Source organism: Salvelinus alpinus, chromosome 2 (assembly GCF_045679555.1).
Source record: "Salvelinus alpinus chromosome 2, SLU_Salpinus.1, whole genome shotgun sequence".
Lineage (NCBI taxonomy): Eukaryota > Metazoa > Chordata > Actinopteri > Salmoniformes > Salmonidae > Salvelinus > Salvelinus alpinus.
This window is the reverse complement of record NC_092087.1, coordinates 48,387,556-48,406,910: the sequence shown is the minus strand read 5'-3', so window position 1 is coordinate 48,406,910 and position 19,355 is coordinate 48,387,556. Positions and strand designations below refer to the sequence as shown.

Sequence of the window (19,355 nt, the reverse complement as noted above, 5' to 3'; positions counted from 1 at the left end):
AAATACTTCCAAGACACAATGAATCAACAAATTAAAGTGAATGTAGTAACACCTAATGAAACATGAGTTTTGACAATTAGGCCTTTATTGTTTTACTATGCTTACAGTACACTGCAACACCCCCCCCCCCCCCAAAAAAAAACACCAATCAACATACAATAGCATTTACACTCACACGCACTCGCATCCAACATCAACATACACACTTTCACACGCACTTACACTCTTCAATGTAAACAATGCAGGCTGAAAGAGTGATTAAAAAAAGCAAAGTAGTCAGCCATCCACTGTTCCTCCCTCTTCAGCACAGGGCTCGGTCAACCATTTTCTTTTCTCTCCCTCCCGGTGCACAGCGGGGAGACCGAAGAGGAACAGAAACTGTCTACATCTTTTGGGATCAATGGAAAAACTGCTGTCCTCTCGGGCCATTTGACCAACCATCTCACACACTGCAGGTGTTGGGAGGTCAGCATACCCATTCATCCAATCCTCACTGTCATAGTAACATCACCCTCAACGTCCTTAAATGTACTGTCTGAAATGTTATATTCTTTGAAGTTATGCGATAGGAAGAGGGGGTAGAGAGAGAAGTAGAGGGAGAGAAGTTAGTGTGAGAGAAGAAAGAAACGCCAAGAATTAGTGTGACATGTTATTTTCCCATGATCCTCTGCGGTAGAGGAATAAGACCTTGTTTCACTTCCCTTGTATGGGTCAGGATGGAAAATTGATCGTCCGTTACTTAACAACACTTTCTGGCATCGTTCACGACCCTGTCCGTCGTTACATTACCTCTTAGCGCGTACAAAGTACAAGGCGTTGGTTTTAGGGTAGTACTTCACGTTCTGCTTCTTGTCCATCAAGCCCCCGAAAATGATGAGCTCACCCCTCCCTTGGACCACTGTGTGGAGGCTCGTCTCGGGGGGGCCTGTGACGGCGGCGGGGGTTCCGTTACCGTAAACCCTCCAGGAGACAAGACCGTCCCCTTTGGCTCGGGACACATCCAGAACATACATCTGCATGGGCTTGCAGTTGAGCGACTGGTACAGGGGCTTGCCCACATTCAGGCTCTGGGGCGGGTGGTGGCCAAGCCGCCGCGCGATTGGCGGGATGGTGTGTCCATCAGCGGCAACCTGTGGTGGGCTGGAGGATGAGGGGGAGGTTCCCGCTGAAGCCCCTCCTCCCCCGCTTCCACTTACTCCTGTAGCAGCCCCTTGAGACAATGGATTTGAGGACGATGGCATGGATGAAGAGGACAGGTTTTTGACAGCCTCCAGGCCCCGTCTCAGGGCAGCAGGGGACACCGCCCCCGGTGGAGTGAGTGGGGAGCCAGGGGCAGGGGGAGGTGTGTGCACTCCATTAGTGCTGAGTACCTCAGCAGAAAGGGGGTGGGTGGCAGAAAGGGTAGACTCCCAGCCGTAGTCCGACGAGACAGGGGGGTGAGAGGGCGGGGAGGCAGCCTGGGCAGGGCTGGTCCTGGGAGAGGGGGACGAGCCGTTGAGTAGTGGATGGAGGGATGGAAGAGGCGGGCTGTCAGCCCCCTGGGAGGGGAATGGCTGCTGAGAGGAGGAGCTGGGGCTACCCTCTCTGGCACCCCCTCTGGCCGAGGGACGGGGTCTCAGCGTGCCCCAGCGGCCGTTCACACAGGGGGCTTCCTCAACGGCCCCCAGTACAACCCCGGCGGCTCCGCTCCTCACAGGGGAATAGGAGCGCAGGGAAGGGGGCTCTGTGCCCAAGGGAGCGGGCGAGGCACTGATGGGTGAGGGCCGAGAGTTCAGGCTGGGGCTGAGGGGCGCACGGCCAGACGGAGCCTGGGAGAACACCACCACACACTGCCCAACCTGGAGAGAGATGGAAAACAATGAAAGTAGGTTGAGTTGAAAGAAGAAATCCCATACACAACAACATCCCAACAGTGTTCACTGCTGTGAGACCAAGGCAGGATCCGACATTTACGATGGCCCGGGGCCAGTATGTGTCAGGCCAGTGGATCTCGTCAGTCATTGGCTGGACCGGGTCAGTAATTTCTCTGCGCATTTTGGTGTTCCAGTTCGACATTTACCTGCTACGTCGCAGTCTTCCATTGAAGACCACATGTGAAAAATTAAATCTATTTGTATGAGCAATATGATAGGCCGTTCATTCAACCACACTCCTCGAGAGCCACAACTTATTGAGCAGTACAAGAGTTGATGCAGTCACACTGCACACAGAGGTGAGCAGTCCAGAGTGAAAAGAAGCACTCGTCAATCCGCTCGCTGAGCTTATTTCTTTTAGGGAAAGTGATTTACAAAAGTAAACCTTCAATAGTGAACAAACCAGCAACAGGCTGGCTAGTGGCTACTGTTGACAGTCTGCAAGAAGAATGCTACAAAAAGACAAGTATCATTTCTCTTGGCTGGCCTAGAGCAATGTCTCTATTGAAAAGCAGTTGTCTAATGGGTAACCTCCCATTTTCAGATGCAAAAATCTTCTTAATACTTTAGGAAAAAAATGCACTATGCAGAAGTCGCACTGCCATTTCCTGGTTGTTAAAATGAGAATAGTTTGCTTAATTTCAGTTTATATGACAAAACAATAAAGTACAGTGGAAAGCAGTGGTCCCCCTCCTATCTAACTAACCCAGTGATCTCCCAGGCATTCCTAGTCGATCGCCAAATATTTCTGTAAAAAAAACAACAATAAAGCCTTGGGTTCCTCATTTTTTTTATTTGGCCCGCGCTGTTGGCGGTAGGTGCACCTGATTTAACTGCCCTGCGCGCCGGGTAGTCGACGTGTTCCCATTTTGAACCATTTTATATGTCTAAAAAGTACAACCTCTGCCTTCCAGACGGCCCGGGGGAAGCAAATTAAGTGCACTATAGGCCTACCACTGGCCAATCGGATGGCTCAGATTACAGTGCTGTAGTAACGTAGCAGGCGTAAAAGAAAGTTGATACTGTGAGATTTCAGAACTTTTAAAACCACGACTAGAGAGTGTCAACGAATACAGCAAAGAGCTGCTGTTTTTATGAGTGAGTTCATGTTTACGTTTGTACTCAGCACTGTCAACACTTTCTATTCAACACTTTTATAAGCCATAAAATGCACGTTCTCCCTACTTCCATCCGCGCTACAACCAGCACTGCAGCTGCAATGAATTAGTAGGAAAGTGTATTGATAGGCTTGCATTGTTATTATTAGCTGCTTGGATCTTTTTTAAATATCAAGGAATATTTCACTTTCTTTGGTCATAGGAGTAACAAAATGAATTTGTGCATGAGGCAGAAATAATGCAGTGCGAGTTTCACCATCAGCCAGAAGACGGTGTCCCTTTTTGGTCAGTGTCAGTGGAGGAAAGGGAGAGCTGGGGGACATTGAGAGGCGTACCCAGTCTGCTGTCCTCTCCCTCCGCTGAGACTGACCATCAGATGCAGGCTTCCTCAGCCTAGTAATACAACAACTGATCTATTACCGGTGTGATCATATAGCCAAGCTCAAATGTTGAAATATATATATATATTTTTTAAATGGTCTGAGAAGAACAACAATGTATTGGAAGGGCAATATGGGGTGATAATGTTTTGGGCTTAACCTAAGCACAAATCTCATTACTACAGTAGTGTTTTTAATAGGTGACTGTTGCATAAGCTTATGTTTTTTAAGTCATGTCCCAAAACATTTTTAAGGTTGATCTCAGCTTACATTTGGACTCGGATAAAAAAAAAAAAAGTTGCTGACCACTGGTGTAGAAAATCATCTAAACCGCTGTAAAATATATTTACCATAACCAAAAAGATAGTTTTTTCAGCTGTTAGAAGCTGGTGTACAAAACCGAAAGTAAAAGACGCAAAATTAAACTTTAGAACAGTGAGCATAGATATACAGATCTACCACGTCTTAGACTTGCTTTCAATGACAGACCTATAACCACACATTTCTATGTGAATTTGGTTGGTAGCCCATAAAGTTACAAATTGCAGATTTAAAGGAAAATAACACTCAAAACCTATCTTTTGGTATTTGTTTCATTTGTCCACTGTTGATATAATCCCAAAATGTTTTGCATGTCAGCAATCAAGTTGAAGAACTGTATTTTGAAAATGTTATATCTTGAAAACGTGATTGCAAACATGCAAAACATTTTGGGAGTTCAAAGAAGAAAATAATGTCCTACATTGCTAAATTATATTACACAGCTTTTTAATATATACCATAATGTAGCATTTTAATAGCTGAAAATATAGAAATAAAGCATGTCAACCTAGGCCCTGCATGACCATAATGTATTTATAAACTACCCCATGTCTGGGACAGTATAAATTCTATCCGGCCCAGTACATTTCTGACCAACATTTTTAAAGAACATCAACAAACAAAACAGACAACACCATACGATGTTACACATGCAGCTCCAGCCCATAAAAACTCAACTCCCAAATAAAAATACAGGTAAAGTTGAGATTTGGTCAAGCCTCCCACCCATCTCTCACCAACAGCCCGTAGCCAACTTCTCAAATAGCAGAGGCAGTCAAAAAGAAACACCAAAGGGTGAAGGAAAGAGAGAAGTAAGGTCACCCCACCAGTTGGTCCCATATGGCTGAGGATATCCCTGCCCATGCCTGCACTGTGGATGGCCTCGCCTTATTACATTTTACTGTTGTGGATTCCAAATGAATATATATTCTGGAAAACATTCATCCAGTAAAATTCAAGAGCCAGCCCTGATTGCACCATAACTGAAAAAAATGAAGCATTTGCGTTATGATGAGTCGTCATTCAACAGGCGCAGGCAAGGATCTGGGATAAGGTTTACCCTCACCAATCTTGACAGCGCCAAGCATATAGCACTCCATAAATGGGTGTATAAAAAGGGGTAGGGAACGTATTGAGAGCCACACATACCCTGCAGGCGGGGTGGCACCACAGCTCTGGGGCTCCATGGTCATCGTTCTCCACCCTCAACTGCTGCCACGTCCAGGGTGGGGCACCCATGTGGAGGAGCCAGGCATCCTTCAGCAGCTAGCAGGGCATGAGAGGGGGGGGGGACAGGGACGCGCAGAGTAACAACCAGCAAAACATCCGCAGACACAGTTCAACTAGCATAACACCAGCAGACAGAGTTGTCTGTCCACGGAAAACAGTGCAGACTCCCATTCGAGAACACAGGCACTCACCGCATTAGGGCCTCCACAGCCTCCCAGAATAAGCAGAGTCTCGTTGCCAACCACAATCTGTGAGAGAAAGGAATACACATTTAAAACAGAGAACCACTGACACAAGCCACAACAAATGTGACTGGTAGTCTCTGTAAAAAATTACAGAGACAGACATTTTCAAAAGAAGCCGAAATACTGCATGATGGAGGTACGGAAGGGAGAAGGTGGGCGGTGAAAGTGTCATCCTGACCTGAGACTGGCCTCCTCGTGGGTGGGGGGACGGGCCAGAGATGGTGGGCTTGGACCAGGACCACTGCTCCAGATCCAGAACCCACACCTCGTTACTCCTGATCAGGGACCAGTGGAGAGCAGGGGGACACGGTGAGACAAAACACACACAACTTTCAACACTGCAAAACAACTAAACCAGAGTTTTTGAAATGAAATGATTTCCTTTTACTTTCAAGACATTCACACTACTACCTTTCTTCATTGTTTCCTAACACAACAACGGTTTTCATCCCAAGTGTTTGAACTGATGTGTCAGGTTGTGCAATTGTAGCATCTGGTTTGGCACAGTATGGTAAAATATGCAGAAAACTCAAGGTAAAAGCTCCTCAAAGTAGTGACATACATTTGGCGTGCCCCTAGTGACCCTCCAAACACCACCATGGTGCTCCCTATGACAGAGGAGGAGTGACCGGCCATGGGCGGGGGTCCGTGGGTCGTCACGATGCAGTTCCACCTGAGAGTGCATAGAAGAGTAAGGGGTTAGTTAGATAGGAGGGGGAAAGTGGTAAAACACCAAGCACTGATGGCTAGGTAAGGCTACAGATATAGATATGGGGATAATGGGCCTTAAGAGCTTCTACACAGACAGACTTCTCATGCGTAATAACACACTGACTATCTGCCTGTATTGAGAGAGTGAATTGTAGACAACATGTGATAAAGCCACTCATTGGCTTCAATCTCAAAGCAATCTCAAAGCTGTCACCCCTGGTGAAAATACTTGAAACCCTTGTGAGTGAACAGCTAAAAGAGTTTTTATTTACTAACTCTATTTTATCAATGTACCAATCGGGCTTCAGGAAGAAGCATAGCACAATTACAGCAGCCATGAAGGTTTTAAATGATATCACTGAAGCCCTTGACAAAAAAACAGCACTGTCTCACTTTTTATTGATCTCTCTAAGGCTTTTGATACAGTTGATCATGCTATACTAAGGCAGAGATTGTCGAGTGTAGGTCTTTCAGAGCATGCAGTTGCATGGTTTGCTAACTATCTGTTTCATAGAACTCAGTGCACTCAATTTGATGAGCTTATGTCTGTTAAATTGTCTGTCTTTAATGGTGTGCCCCAAGGCTCTGTACTTGGTCCTCTCTTATTCACTATTTATATAAATGATTTAGACAAAAATGTCCAAAATGACGCAACTTCATTTTTATGCTGATGATACTGTTATTTACTGTTGTGCCTCGTCTCTTACAAAAGCTTTCCAGAACTTGCAAACTGCTTTTTATACTGTTCAACATACCTTGTGTCAATTGAAGCTTATCCTCAATACTGACAAAACTAAACTAATGGTGTTTTCTAAAACAAGAAATAGACCTTTGAACCTTTCACCTATTACTACCTGTCAGGGCAAGGAGATTGAGGTTGTAACCTCATATAAATATCTTGGAATTTTAATTGATGACGGCCTCTCTTTTAAATTGCATATTCAACAACTTACAAAAAAATTGAAGCTGAAATTGGGATTTTATTTTAGGAATAAGGCCCGTTTTTCTTTTGAAGCCAGAACGAGGCTAGTATCAGCTACATTTATGCCTTTACTAGACTATGGGGATATTTTATATATGAATGCTTCCGCTCAGTGTTTGAGATCAATTGACACCCTTTATCATGGCACTTTGAGATTTATTTTAAACTGCAAAACCCTTACGCACCACTGCACTTTGTATACCAGGGTTGGCTGGCCTTCTCTAGTCACTCGTAGGCTCAGTCACTGGTATACTTTTATTTATAAAGCCATTTGGGGTTTACTACCTTTTTATTTGGGCATTTTTATTGTTCAGAAATGTGGTGGTACTCTCTTCGTTCGCTGGACTTTATCCTGCTAACTGTTCCAAATGTCCGAACTGAATTTGATAAAAGGGCTTTTATGTACTCTGCGCCATCGTCTTGGAACGCCTTACAAAATACTTTTAAACTGGAAGAACTTGTCCCGATTGGTATTTTAAAATCACTGATGAATGATCTTGAGACTGATTCCCTGACCTGTCAATGTTTTTTTAAATTTAATTTTGTAATTTGCTGTTTTTGATTTTTGTTAAACTCTTGTGAATGTTATGTTTTTTACTAGATTACTTGTAGTTTTTCATGTTGTTTGTCTGTAATTTTTGTAATGACTTGGTGCTGCCTATCTTGGCCAGGACACTCTTGAAAAAGAGATTTAAAATCTCAATGAGCCCTTCCTGGTTAAATAACGGTTAAATAAAATAACATTTAAAAAAGGGGCTAATTCATCTACTGGGTCTAGGTTCGCCTCTTCCTCTCACCAGTTTTTGGAAGGGGAGTATGTGTGGATCTCGTCAAAGAATCTCTCTGGCTGATGCAGTGGGTAGGGGCTGGGGCGAGTCCATCCACCAAACAGCACCAGCAGGTCTTTGTACATCACCAGGGTAGCCCCCGCTTTAGGAGACGGATAGGAGCCTGTGTGGGCAAAAGGAGAAAAGAAAGAGCCTTCATACATTTCATACATACATGTCATACATACATGGGTTAGAAGTCGAGTTAAAAATTAGAATAAAACATTTATTACAATTTTTTTTTTTTTAATATATATATTTTAGATTAGTTTGTCCGATCATGTGTAAAGCACACTGACGTCAAGAAACATTCCCTTGAAACCCTTGTAATAAATAGATAGGGCAGGCAGCATCCACCCCAGGGGCTTAGGAGTGCTTACCTGAGGTCAAATCAAACCAAATTTTATTTAACACATGCGTCGTAAAAAACAGGTGTAGACTAACAGTGATATCCTTACCACAACAATTAAGAGAGGAAAATACTGACAAATAATAACACGAGGAATAAATACACAATGAGTCACGATAACATGGCTATATACACAGGTTGTCCGTACCGAGTCCATGTGCAGGGGAACGAGGTAATTGAGGTAGATATGTATATATAGTGTATTTGGAAAATATTCAGACCCCTTGACTTTCCCCACATTTTGTTAAGTTACAGCCTTATTCTAAAATGGATTAAGTAACATTTTCCCTCATCAATATAAACACAAAAGCGAAAAGTAAAAAAAAAAAAAAAAAAAAATCTAATTTATTTAAAATAACAAACACCTTATTTATATTCCGACCCTTTGCTATGAGACAAGAACTTGATTAGAGTCCACCTGTGGTAAATTCAACTGTTCAGACATGATTTGGAGAAGGAGAATTGCTATGCAGACGACACACAATTAATCTTCTCCTTTCCCCCCTCTGATAACCAGGTGGTGAATCGCATCTCTGCATGTCTGGCAGACATATCAGTGTGGATGACGGATCACCACCTCAAGCTGAACCTCGGCAAGACGGAGCTGCTCTTCCTCCCGGGGAAGGACTGCCCGTTCCATGATCTCGCCATCACGGTTGACAACTCCATTGTGTCCTCCTCCCAGAGTGCTAAGAACCTTGGCGTGATCCTGGACAACACCCTGTCGTTCTCAACTAACATCAAGGCGGTGACCCGTTCCTGTAGGTTCATGCTCTACAACATTCGCAGAGTACGACCCTGCCTCACGCAGGAAGCGGCGCAGGTCCTAATCCAGGCACTTGTCATCTCCCGTCTGGATTACTGCAACTCGCTGTTGGCTGGGCTCCCTGCCTGTGCCATTAAACCCCTACAACTCATCCAGAACGCCGCAGCCCGTCTGGTGTTCAACTTTCCCAAGTTCTCTCACGTCACCCCGCTCCTCCGCTCTCTCCACTGGCTTCCAGTTGAAGCTCGCATCCGCTACAAGACCATGGTGCTTGCCTACGGAGCTGTGAGGGGAACGGCACCTCCGTACCTTCAGGCTCTGATCAGGCCCTACACCCAAACAAGGGCACTGCGTTCATCCACCTCTGGCCTGCTCGCCTCCCTACCTCTGAGGAAGTACAGTTCCCGCTCAGCCCAGTCAAAACTGTTCGCTGCTCTGGCACCCCAATGGTGGAACAAACTCCCTCACGACGCCAGGTCAGCGGAGTCAATCACCACCTTCCGGAGACACCTGAAACCCCACCTCTTTAAGGAATACCTAGGATAGGATAAAGTAATCCTTCTAACCCCCCCCCCCCCTTAAAAGAGTTAGATGCACTATTGTAAAGTGGTTGTTCCACTGGATATCATAAGGTGAATGCACCAATTTGTAAGTCGCTCTGGATAAGAGCGTCTGCTAAATGACTTAAATGTAAATGTAAATGGGAGATAAAACAGTAGCAGCAGCGTATGTGATGAGTCAAAAGAGTTGCGCAAAGGGTCAATGCAGAAAATCTGGGTAGCTATTCTGTTAACTATTTAGTAGTCTTATGGCTTGGGGGTAGAAGCTCTTCAGGGTCCTGTTGGTTCCAGACTTGGTGCATAGGTACCGCTTTCAGTGGAGTAGAAGAGAGAACAGCCTATGACTTGGGTTGCTGGAGTCTGACCATTTTTAGGGCCTTCCTCTAACACCGCCTGGTATAGAGGTCCTGGACAGCAGGGAGCTTGGCCCCAGTGATGTCCTGCGCTGTACGCACTACCCTCTGTAGAGCATTGCGGTCAGATGCCAAGCAGTTGCTTTGATGCAGCCAGTCAGGATGCTCTCAATGGCGCAGCTGAAGAACTTTTTGAGAATCGGAGGGCCCATGCCAAATCTTTTCAGCCTCCTGAGAGGGGAGAGTTGATGTCGTGCCTTCTTCACAACTGTGTTGGTGTGTGTGGACCATGTTAATTCCTTAATGATGTGGACACCGAGGATCTTGATGCTCTTGACCCGCTCCACTACAGCCCCCGTCGATGTGGACGGGGGCGTGCTCGGCCCTTCGTTTCCTGTAGTACATGATCAGCTCCTTGGTCTTGCTTACATTGAGGGAAGAGGTTGTTGTCTTGGCACCACATTGCCAAGTCACTGCCCTCCTCTCTATAGGTGGTCTCATCTTTGGGTTAGGGATACGAACATCATGTTGTTAACAAACTTAATGGTGCTGGAGTCACTCGAGGCCCTGTAGTCGTGGGTCGACAGGGAGTACAGGAGGGGACTAAGCACGCACCCCTGATGGGCCCGTGTTGAGAGTCAGCATGGCAGATGTGTTGTTGCCATCCCTCATCACCTGGGGGGCGGTTCGTCAGGAAGTATAGGATCCAGTTGCAGAGGGAGGTGTTCAGTAACCAGGGTCCTGTGCTTAGTGATGAGCTTGGAGGGCACTATGGTGTTGACCACTGAGCTGTAATCAATTAACAGCATTTTCACATAGGTGTTCCTCTTGTCCAGGTGGGAGAGGGCAGTGTGGAGTGTAATAGAGATGGCGTCATCTGTGGATCTGTTGGGGCAGTATGTGAATTGGAGTGTGACTGTGTTGACGGTGTTGATTTGAGCCATGACCACCCTTTCAAAGCATTTCATGGCTACAGATGTGAGTTGTACAGGGCAGTAGTCACTTAGACAGGTTACCTTGGCGTTCTTGGGCACAGGGACTATGGTGGTCTGCTTGAAACATGTAGGTATTACAGACTGGTTCAGGGAGAGGCATAAAGCATAAATACCAACAGATACAGCAACAGACACAGTGAGCTGAAGAGGACGTTGAGTGTGTACCTGAGGCTAAAGGGCGGATCCACTCCTTGCTGTTGAGGTCAAGTCTCCACAGGTCATTGAAGGCAGCATTGCAGCTACTCTGAGTGCAGCCCCCAAACACATACATGGACTGGTTGGAGTCATAGTAGCATGCACCTGCAACACACACATACATGGTTTGAGTAAGAATTAGTTACACCTTCAACATCATGTCCCTAATACTTTACATTTCAAATGTGAAGGGTATTACTTTTTGAAAAAGCACAGCCTAGAGTTGATTATCCAGCTTATACCATGGCCATTCAACTAAATTCCACAAAGCGGTGGTATATAAATATATATTGTATACTGACTGTGTGAGAAGCGTTGAGTGATGGGTGTTCCAGGATATGGGTATGTACGACTCTCCCATTGGATGTAGCCATCCTGGATGGCCCGCAGAAAACCGTGGTAACACTGATATGCAACACCTGGGGGGGGGTTGAAGACGAGTTGAGTGACTACTATGGTTTTCTGTGAACTCATAACCACAATAAAAGCAACATAATAGGTAACACGTCAGTATCTTGTAACTTATTGTTTTGATTTGACTCACTGTCCCAACTGAAAATGAGTCAAAGGTTACTGAAAATGGGATAAAGGTTACTTGCCCTGTTGTAAGGAAATAACCACTATGGGTGTCTCAAAATGTAGCATCATGGCATGCTATTGCCTACTTTGGTTTAGTGTGGTGATGGTTGTGGTGTCGTCAGAAGAAAGACATACCTTTGATGAGGCGGTACCACTGTTTACACACCAGTGCAGCGGTCTTGTGCTCCTGGTAAGGTGAAAGGAAGGACAGGATGTATTCTAGGACTTCCTCCGGCAGCTCCACCATTGTCCTCTCGCCCTCAACTAAGCCCTCTAGGTCCCTCTCTCTTCTGTTGGTCCCCATCTTCTCTTCTTCCTCCTGTGCCAATCCAACAGGCCCTGCTCCTGCACCATCTTCCTCTGTATCCATGGCAACAAAGTATCCATCCTCACTGTCTGAGGAGCGGGACATTCTTTCTTTCTGTAGACAAAGATGGAAGAAGTCACTAAAAAGGTGAAACCAAAGACTCAAACAAGAATTGTAACTTCAATTTCAACACGTCACGTGTTTTCAGGGTAGTATTCATCATTGACAACAAGGTGGAAATACACATGGCTAATTTAGCTAGCCACTATACAAAGCAAAACATAGTAAGTTAACTATCTAACTAACTATATCATGTTTTGAGCAGCGAACGTAACGGTAACTGGTCTAGATAGCTAACGGTAGCTAACAAACGTTCTTGGATAATTGATAGCTAATTTCTAGCTAGGATTTTAGCTGGTCGTAGAAAATTAAACACATTTCATTGCCAAGTAGTGCTATGCTAAATTCATGTAACTATTTCACAAAGTGGTTAGGTAGGTGGCACAATACAGTTAGCTAGCATTATGTTAGCGTTCCCCGATGTGCGCAGCCATCCTGGCCCGCCCTTGCTAATTAGAATTCCAGTCTATAGTAGGGCATCACATCTGTTAAAACTATGTGGCAAATCATGGACATTTTGCTACCAATCCGTGGAAAACTATGATAGTTACACATTTCCTGAATCTCGAGATAGTTGGCTAGCTAGTGGGTTACGTTACTAGCTAGCTATATAGCTAGCTAATATTTGCAGTCAGAAACTAGAGTGTTTTCTGCCCTATTTTGGTCAGGTTTTCAGGGGCAATATTTCCTTTCCAACCATAACCCCAACAGCTATATTCACCGTAATTCTGCACGAATTCTTTTACTGGTTTTCTATCTTTTGACGTCTCTCTTCTCATTCCCTTTATCAGCTTCTGCAGTAAATCGCCATACTCCAAGCATTCGCCATCTTCCTCAGTGGCAGCATCCTCCGCAACGCGGGAGCGCGCACGTAAATCGTGAACGGAGGAAGTAGAAACAAAAGCGGTGGTGAAGTGGATTGTTAAAAAATAGGTATAGGTCTATTGTACCAAAATACCATGACAACCAAACAAAACATATGAAATCAAATGCCTTTATTGTATTGATACCAATGTATTCATCTACACCAAGCTATTATACAACAATCTGATTGTGGACTACAGGAAATGGGGGAGTAGCCGGTATCCCATGACAGGGCTGCAGTGGAGAGGGTCGAGATCTTCAAGTTCCTCTGTGTCCACATCACTAAGGACTTAACAACACACCAGCACAGTTGTGAAAAGGGCTCAACAGCGCCTTTTCTCCCCCAGGAGGCCGAAAAGATTTGTCATAGCCCAGATCCTCAAGAACTTCTACAGATGCACCATTGAGAGTGGTGTATGAGGAAGGCCCGGAAAATTGCCAAAGACCATGCCACCCCAGACATGGACTGTTCTATCCACTACCGTCTGGCAAGCGGTACCAGAACATCAGGTCTCAGACCAACAGGCTCCGAGACAGTTTCTATCTCCAAGCAGTAAGACTGCTGAACAGCTATTTCCATGGCTGCCCACCTCACCAACGGACTATCTACACTAACTCTATGCACACTCACAGGTCTCTATCCACATACTCACACACACTTACATTGACACTCCTACACATACACACATATTGACATCCCCCCCCCCCCCTACACAGCAGTGTATATGGTGAATTTGTGTGTGCATGCACACACTATCACACATGCACACACAAATTCACCATATACACTGCTGCTACTATTTATTACTATCCTGCTGCCTCGTCACTTTTATCCTGCTGCCCAGTCACTTTTACCCCTGCCTATATTTACATTTACATTTCATTTACATTTAAGTCATTTAGCAGACGCTCTTATCCAGAGCGACTTACAAATTGGTGCATTCACCTTATGACATCCAGTGGAACAGCCACTTTACAATAGTGCATCTAAATCTTTTAAGGGGGGGGGGGTGAGAAGAATTACTTTATCCTATCCTAGGTATTCCTTAAAGAGGTGGGGTTTCAGGTGTCTCCGGAAGGTGGTGATTGACTCCGCTGTCCTGGCGTCGTGAGGGAGTTTATTCCACCATTGGGGGGCCAGAGCAGCGAACAGTTTTGACTGGGCTGAGCGGGAACTGTACTTCCTCAGTGGTAGGGAGGCGAGCAGGCCAGAGGTGGATGAACGCAGTGCCCTTGTTTGGGTGTAGGGCCTGATCAGAGCCTGGAGGTACTGAGGTGCCGTTCCCCTCACAGCTCCGTAGGCAAGCACCATGGTCTTGTAGCGGATGCGAGCTTCAACTGGAAGCCAGTGGAGAGAGCGGAGGAGCGGGGTGACGTGAGAGAACTTGGGAAGGTTGAACACCAGACGGGCTGCGGCGTTCTGGATGAGTTGTAGGGGTTTAATGGCACAGGCAGGGAGCCCAGCCAACAGCGAGTTGCAGTAATCCAGACGGGAGATGACAAGTGCCTGGATTAGGACCTGCGCCGCTTCCTGTGTGAGGCAGGGTCGTACTCTGCGGATGTTGTAGAGCATGAACCTACAGGAACGGGCCACCGCCTTGATGTTAGTTGAGAACGACAGGGTGTTGTCCAGGATCACGCCAAGGTTCTTAGCGCTCTGGGAGGAGGACACAATGGAGTTGTCAACCGTGATGGCGAGATCATGGAACGGGCAGTCCTTCCCCGGGAGGAAGAGCAGCTCCGTCTTGCCGAGGTTCAGCTTGAGGTGGTGATCCGTCATCCACACTGATATGTCTGCCAGACATGCAGAGATGCGATTCGCCACCTGGTCATCAGAAGGGGGAAAGGAGAAGATTAGTTGTGTGTCGTCTGCATAGCAATGATAGGAGAGACCATGTGAGGTTATGACAGAGCCAAGTGACTTGGTGTATAGCGAGAATAGGAGAGGGCCTAGAACAGAGCCCTGGGGGACACCAGTGGTGAGAGCACGTGGTGAGGAGACAAATATTGACATAGCTATCTCAACTACCACCATATCCCTGGCACATTCCTATGGTACTTAAGTACTGACCTTGTATATAGTGTAAAATCTTGTTTTATTTATTGTGTTTTATTTTATCTGACCTAGTATTGATTACGTGCTCGTTTGAAGATTATATTATTTATTTACCTTAAATATGGAACACTGCATTGTTGAGGAAGAATAGCCTGTAAGTAAGCATTCCGCTGTACTGTTTACACCTGTTCCATCCGGTTCACGTGAAAAATCAACTTTTATTTTATTTGATGTAGCTGAACACAGAAGAGAACGGGCACGGGCTATGTCTATTTCTGCACCTGGATGAAGTTTAGACCAAGTTGGCATACCTAAACTAAAGGTCACTTACAATAACAAAGTTGTGACAAACTAAGTCATATGGAGAGATACGACCTGTAAACGTATAGCTACAATAACCTGTACAACATATAGGTCCTCCAATACTCAAATCATTCAACATTGAAGTAGACTACTCTTCTAGGTCAGGAATCAATGCGCGTTCCCGATGAACATGTGCAATGTCGATACAGTAGAGGTCGCTGTTGATTCTGTCTTTTTTTTTTTGACTGCTTGTTTTTCGATTTCGCATCGGCGCAGACATCCAGCTAGCTACAGCGTGTGTTTGTATCGTGAACACTGAGCTCGTGTGTGGGTCTTGGACGCTGTAATATGGAAGATGAAGAGGTTTGCGAAAGCTGGGAGGAAGCTGCAGACAGCGGGGTGAGGAAGAAATGCGATGGAATTTTTGTTTTTAGGACATGAACTGTGTTCAATAGTCAATGTGTGTGGTTGGCCTGTCAAACATTCAATGCCTTATGAGGGAACTGAAGTGAACAGCCTGTCGCCATGTCGGAACCTCCGCTAGCTAAGGTTAGATACAGGCCCAAGTTTAGCCTTTCCAGGGTATCTTAAGTTGTAAAGGCCTGGCCAGGACTACAGATAACGATATGGTTTATTTTTGTAACAGGCGGGAGTGTAAAAAGAGAGTCAACAACAATCTGGTAACGTCGTTAACTAGCGGCAAGTTATTGTTATGTAACTAACGTTAGTTGGCTAGCCAGGTTGTGGAAAGTGTCGCTAGTTAGCTAGCTGTTGTCAATCAGCTAGCAGCGAATAATTTCGACAAACTGTATTTGTTATATTTAAGTCAGTTAGGTAGTTAACTTAATAACGATACCATTTTGCAACTGTTGTGAAAATGCTTAACACTCAACTCAAATTTCAGCACTGGAATTAAATGTAGATAACTAGCTAACGTTATTAGTTCGGCTAGCTAGCGGGCTAAGTCGAATCATGTTATGCCAAGTCTGCTTTCTTTTAACACATTTTCTCACCAGTGACTTATCACGAAAATGTATTAATTCTGATTATCTATAGATGTAACGTATTCCTTCGTTGAATAGTTGAATTAAGAATTAAAAGGTCTTTATGTTTATTTGCCTGTTTCCAAGGAAATTGAGAGAAGACTCGAAGCAAAGTTGAAGATAAGCCAGAAAACAAAGTGAGCGAAATAAAATCTAACTGAAAATCTCCAAGTAAAGATATAGCTATACAGCACAACGTATTTCTTGTTTAATACATACTCTGCCCCCTCCCTCAGGAAATCCACCATCGGCTCAGGTAGCTCCCCTATACGAACTGCCATGGTTATCCAGGATGAATCTCAACCTGCAGCCCCCCCACCTCAAATCCGAATTCTGAAGCGCCCCTCAAGTAACGGTTCCCTAGGGTCAACTAGTTCATCTAACCGCCCCACCCAGCAGCCAAAGTCACTGGCCCAGCGTGAGGCAGAGTATGCTGAGGCCCGCAGGAGGATTTTGGGGAGTGCCAGTTCTGAAGAAACACCTCAGGACAAACCCAGCCAAGACAGGTTAGACACCTACACTCAATGGTATGGGTTATGTAAACAATCTTATTGTGCTGTTTCTCATCCACTTACATTTTGTTGTCTTTCCCCATTAGACCAGTGCGAGTGAATGCCCAGCCACAGCCAGAACCGGTTTGTCCAAACAATCACCTGATCCGCCAACCCACTGGCCCAGACGGCACCATAGGCTTCCGTCACTGCAGATAGAGTGCAGAAGGGAGAGGGGGATCCATCGTCTCCATGGGGGCATGGTGTGCAGGGGATAAAGGGGGAGGTAGCATAGTGCATGAAGAGCAGAGTGGTGGGATGAAATTGAAAAATGTAGATTATGACAAACAGAATATATTGGCCCACAGAATGAGATGAAGTATCCCTCCCACCCCTTTCTGCTGACTGTTGGCACGCTCATTGCCTTTCGCCCTCTGCCCTGTCTCCAGCCTGCGCAGAGGGTTGCAGGGAGATGGCAGAGAGGAGCTGAGTGTCAAGTCAGATCTCCTCTCTGTCCCACACTGTGACAAGGGCATTCCCTCAGGATTCCACACACTGTGATATCTCCCATGATGCACCCTGAGCTGCCCCATGCCCCTCTCCACTGTCCCTCTCCTGCTAAGGACCAGGGTCCTCCTATGTCCCGGGCATACCTGCCCTCCAGGGAAATGATAGACTGGTTCTGTGGGACTTAAAGGTGGCCAGGGGGAAGTGAAGAAGGAACCTTTCTCCGGATGTGAGTGTAGGGCCATGGATAGAGCAGGGGAGTGACAAGGTGCCACTTCGTGTTAGCATGTTCAAGCAATAATTCCGAAATCAACATGTAAGCCCCGTCTTCTGTAGTTAGACTGCCCATGCTGTATTTGTTAATATTTGTCTGTTTTGTTTTAAGTTATTTCAACAACAAAAAAACATTTTACTGTAAATCTTTTTTTCAGTTTTTTTTTTTTAACATCTGGGCAGTAACTGAATGGCGAATTTGGGAAGGTTGTTAGATTAATGGTGTCTCTTCTGTTATTGCATCTAGTTTTTTTAAATTCATGTCTGTTTTCAAAGTGGGAATGATATAGAAGAAGAAAACAAATGACAGAATGTTAGTGAAGCTGAATGTTTTATAGCGTCTTATACAGGTAGTCATTGAAAGTAGTAGCCATTCGTGAAACGATACTGTAAGTATATGTTGAGATTAAGAGAAAATAGTTTATGGATGGCCAAAAAGTAATTCTGTAAAAATGACCACACTGTGTGGCCTTGTTGCCTCATTTGCAAAGAGAGGGGCCACATGACAGGGAGCATGAAGAAGGCCATCACTTTCTTTTGATTCAGGTTTGTTTGAAGAGGAAGCCATTGGCTGGAGGAGTGTTTTAAGCAGCACCTCTGTTCTGTCCTTCATTCTGTCTCTCCAGGGTTGCCTTACTTGGAGAGAGGAGCACCTGCTCTTGTACGGTAAAGACATGCTGGATCAAAGAGAGTGACAGAATAACAAACTGAGTTAGATGGAGATTGACATAAAGTTAAAATTTTTGCTTGGTTAGAAGGCAATGTTATTGTTAAAGAGTGCCAAAGTTGAAAGGAAGACCTTTTTTTCCCCAGCGGAGCAACATGTCATAGCTCTGTCTATCCAATCTATCTAGTTTTGTAAATGAAATGACAAGAAACTACATCTTGGCTGTTTTAAACCATACTAAATGTGTTGACTCAAACGCCTTAAATTATCTTTGGTTTCATATTGGACCCCACAGTTACTGAGGCACCTCAGGTTAATGCTCTTGAATGCTGAGATTAAAAATAAAAAGCTTTTTTATCTCCTCCCTGTAATCCCCCTTTCTCTAATTTCTGTCAATTGGCCCGCCTTAGAACCTCAGGAAAGGTGGTTTTGTTGGCCCCTCTCAGGCAGGTTTTAATGCTAGAGTGGCCAAGCAAAGTCTTTGGTCTGCTCACATGTAATCCCAGTGGTGCAGTGACTGGCTAGAATTGTTGCACAGCCTAATATGTAAAGAAAATCACACACAGTAACCTTTTTTGGGTGTGATTCGGTTCTTATTTGGCCTATACCTAGATGATGTTATGTCTGGGCCATTGAAGAGTACTCATAACCTCATCCTTAATCCTTTCTAGGGATCACTGAGCAGAGAGGGCTGGACAGGTGAAAGCAATATGGTGGAGAAACCCCTGAGTGTGGTTTCCACACCTGTCTAGTCTACATGGATCAGAGATCAGCTTGGGGAAGGGAGGAGGAGACTAGAGTCTAACCCTGGATTAATATGATCCTCCTGAACAGGGCTAGGCTCAATTCAGTTTAATTCAGGAAGTGAATTGATATGTAAGGCTTGAATAGAAAATAGCTTTTTTATTTCTGAGGATCTATTCAGTTGGTGAATTTGAATTCAAAACCGAATTGACCCCAACGATGCGCTTGATGAGCCTGCGCAATTCCAGTAACTCAGCCATCGGATATGGGGCGACAGTGAAGAGATGACGCTCCTCTCTCTCATGCGAACACAACAAACAAATCAGCCTGTAAAGATTTTTTTAAATTCCCTTTAATAAAATAATATTGAAAGGTAAAGTTAAACACAATTGCAAA

At 45.1% G+C, this 19,355-nt stretch overlaps 2 protein-coding genes across 3 annotated transcripts; one reads left to right on the top strand and one right to left on the bottom strand.

Annotated features, from left to right (window-relative positions):
* Positions 1-67: 67 nt before the first annotated feature.
* LOC139563810 (F-box only protein 42-like) lies at positions 68-12,868 on the bottom strand. Its single transcript, XM_071382739.1, has 10 exons — positions 12,733-12,868; positions 11,720-12,005; positions 11,308-11,424; positions 10,976-11,110; positions 7,698-7,851; positions 5,770-5,880; positions 5,386-5,482; positions 5,154-5,210; positions 4,882-4,998; positions 68-1,838 (listed from the first exon to the last, which is right to left on the bottom strand). Exons 2-10 carry the CDS (start codon positions 11,994-11,996, stop codon positions 786-788), a joined length of 2,118 nt encoding a protein of 705 aa, XP_071238840.1. The 5' UTR covers positions 11,997-12,005; positions 12,733-12,868; the 3' UTR covers positions 68-785.
* A 2,577-nt stretch (positions 12,869-15,445) lies between these two features.
* On the top strand, positions 15,446-18,577 carry LOC139563799 (SUZ RNA-binding domain-containing-like). Of its 2 annotated transcripts, none has more exons than XM_071382719.1 (4): positions 15,446-15,633; positions 16,365-16,414; positions 16,514-16,783; positions 16,876-18,577. In XM_071382719.1, exons 1-4 carry the CDS (start codon positions 15,583-15,585, stop codon positions 16,985-16,987), a joined length of 483 nt encoding a protein of 160 aa, XP_071238820.1. In that variant the 5' UTR covers positions 15,446-15,582; the 3' UTR covers positions 16,988-18,577. The 2 variants fall into 2 exon arrangements, with proteins under 2 accessions (XP_071238820.1, XP_071238828.1); XM_071382727.1 differs by having other exon boundaries at positions 15,564-15,783.
* Positions 18,578-19,355: the final 778 nt, after the last annotated feature.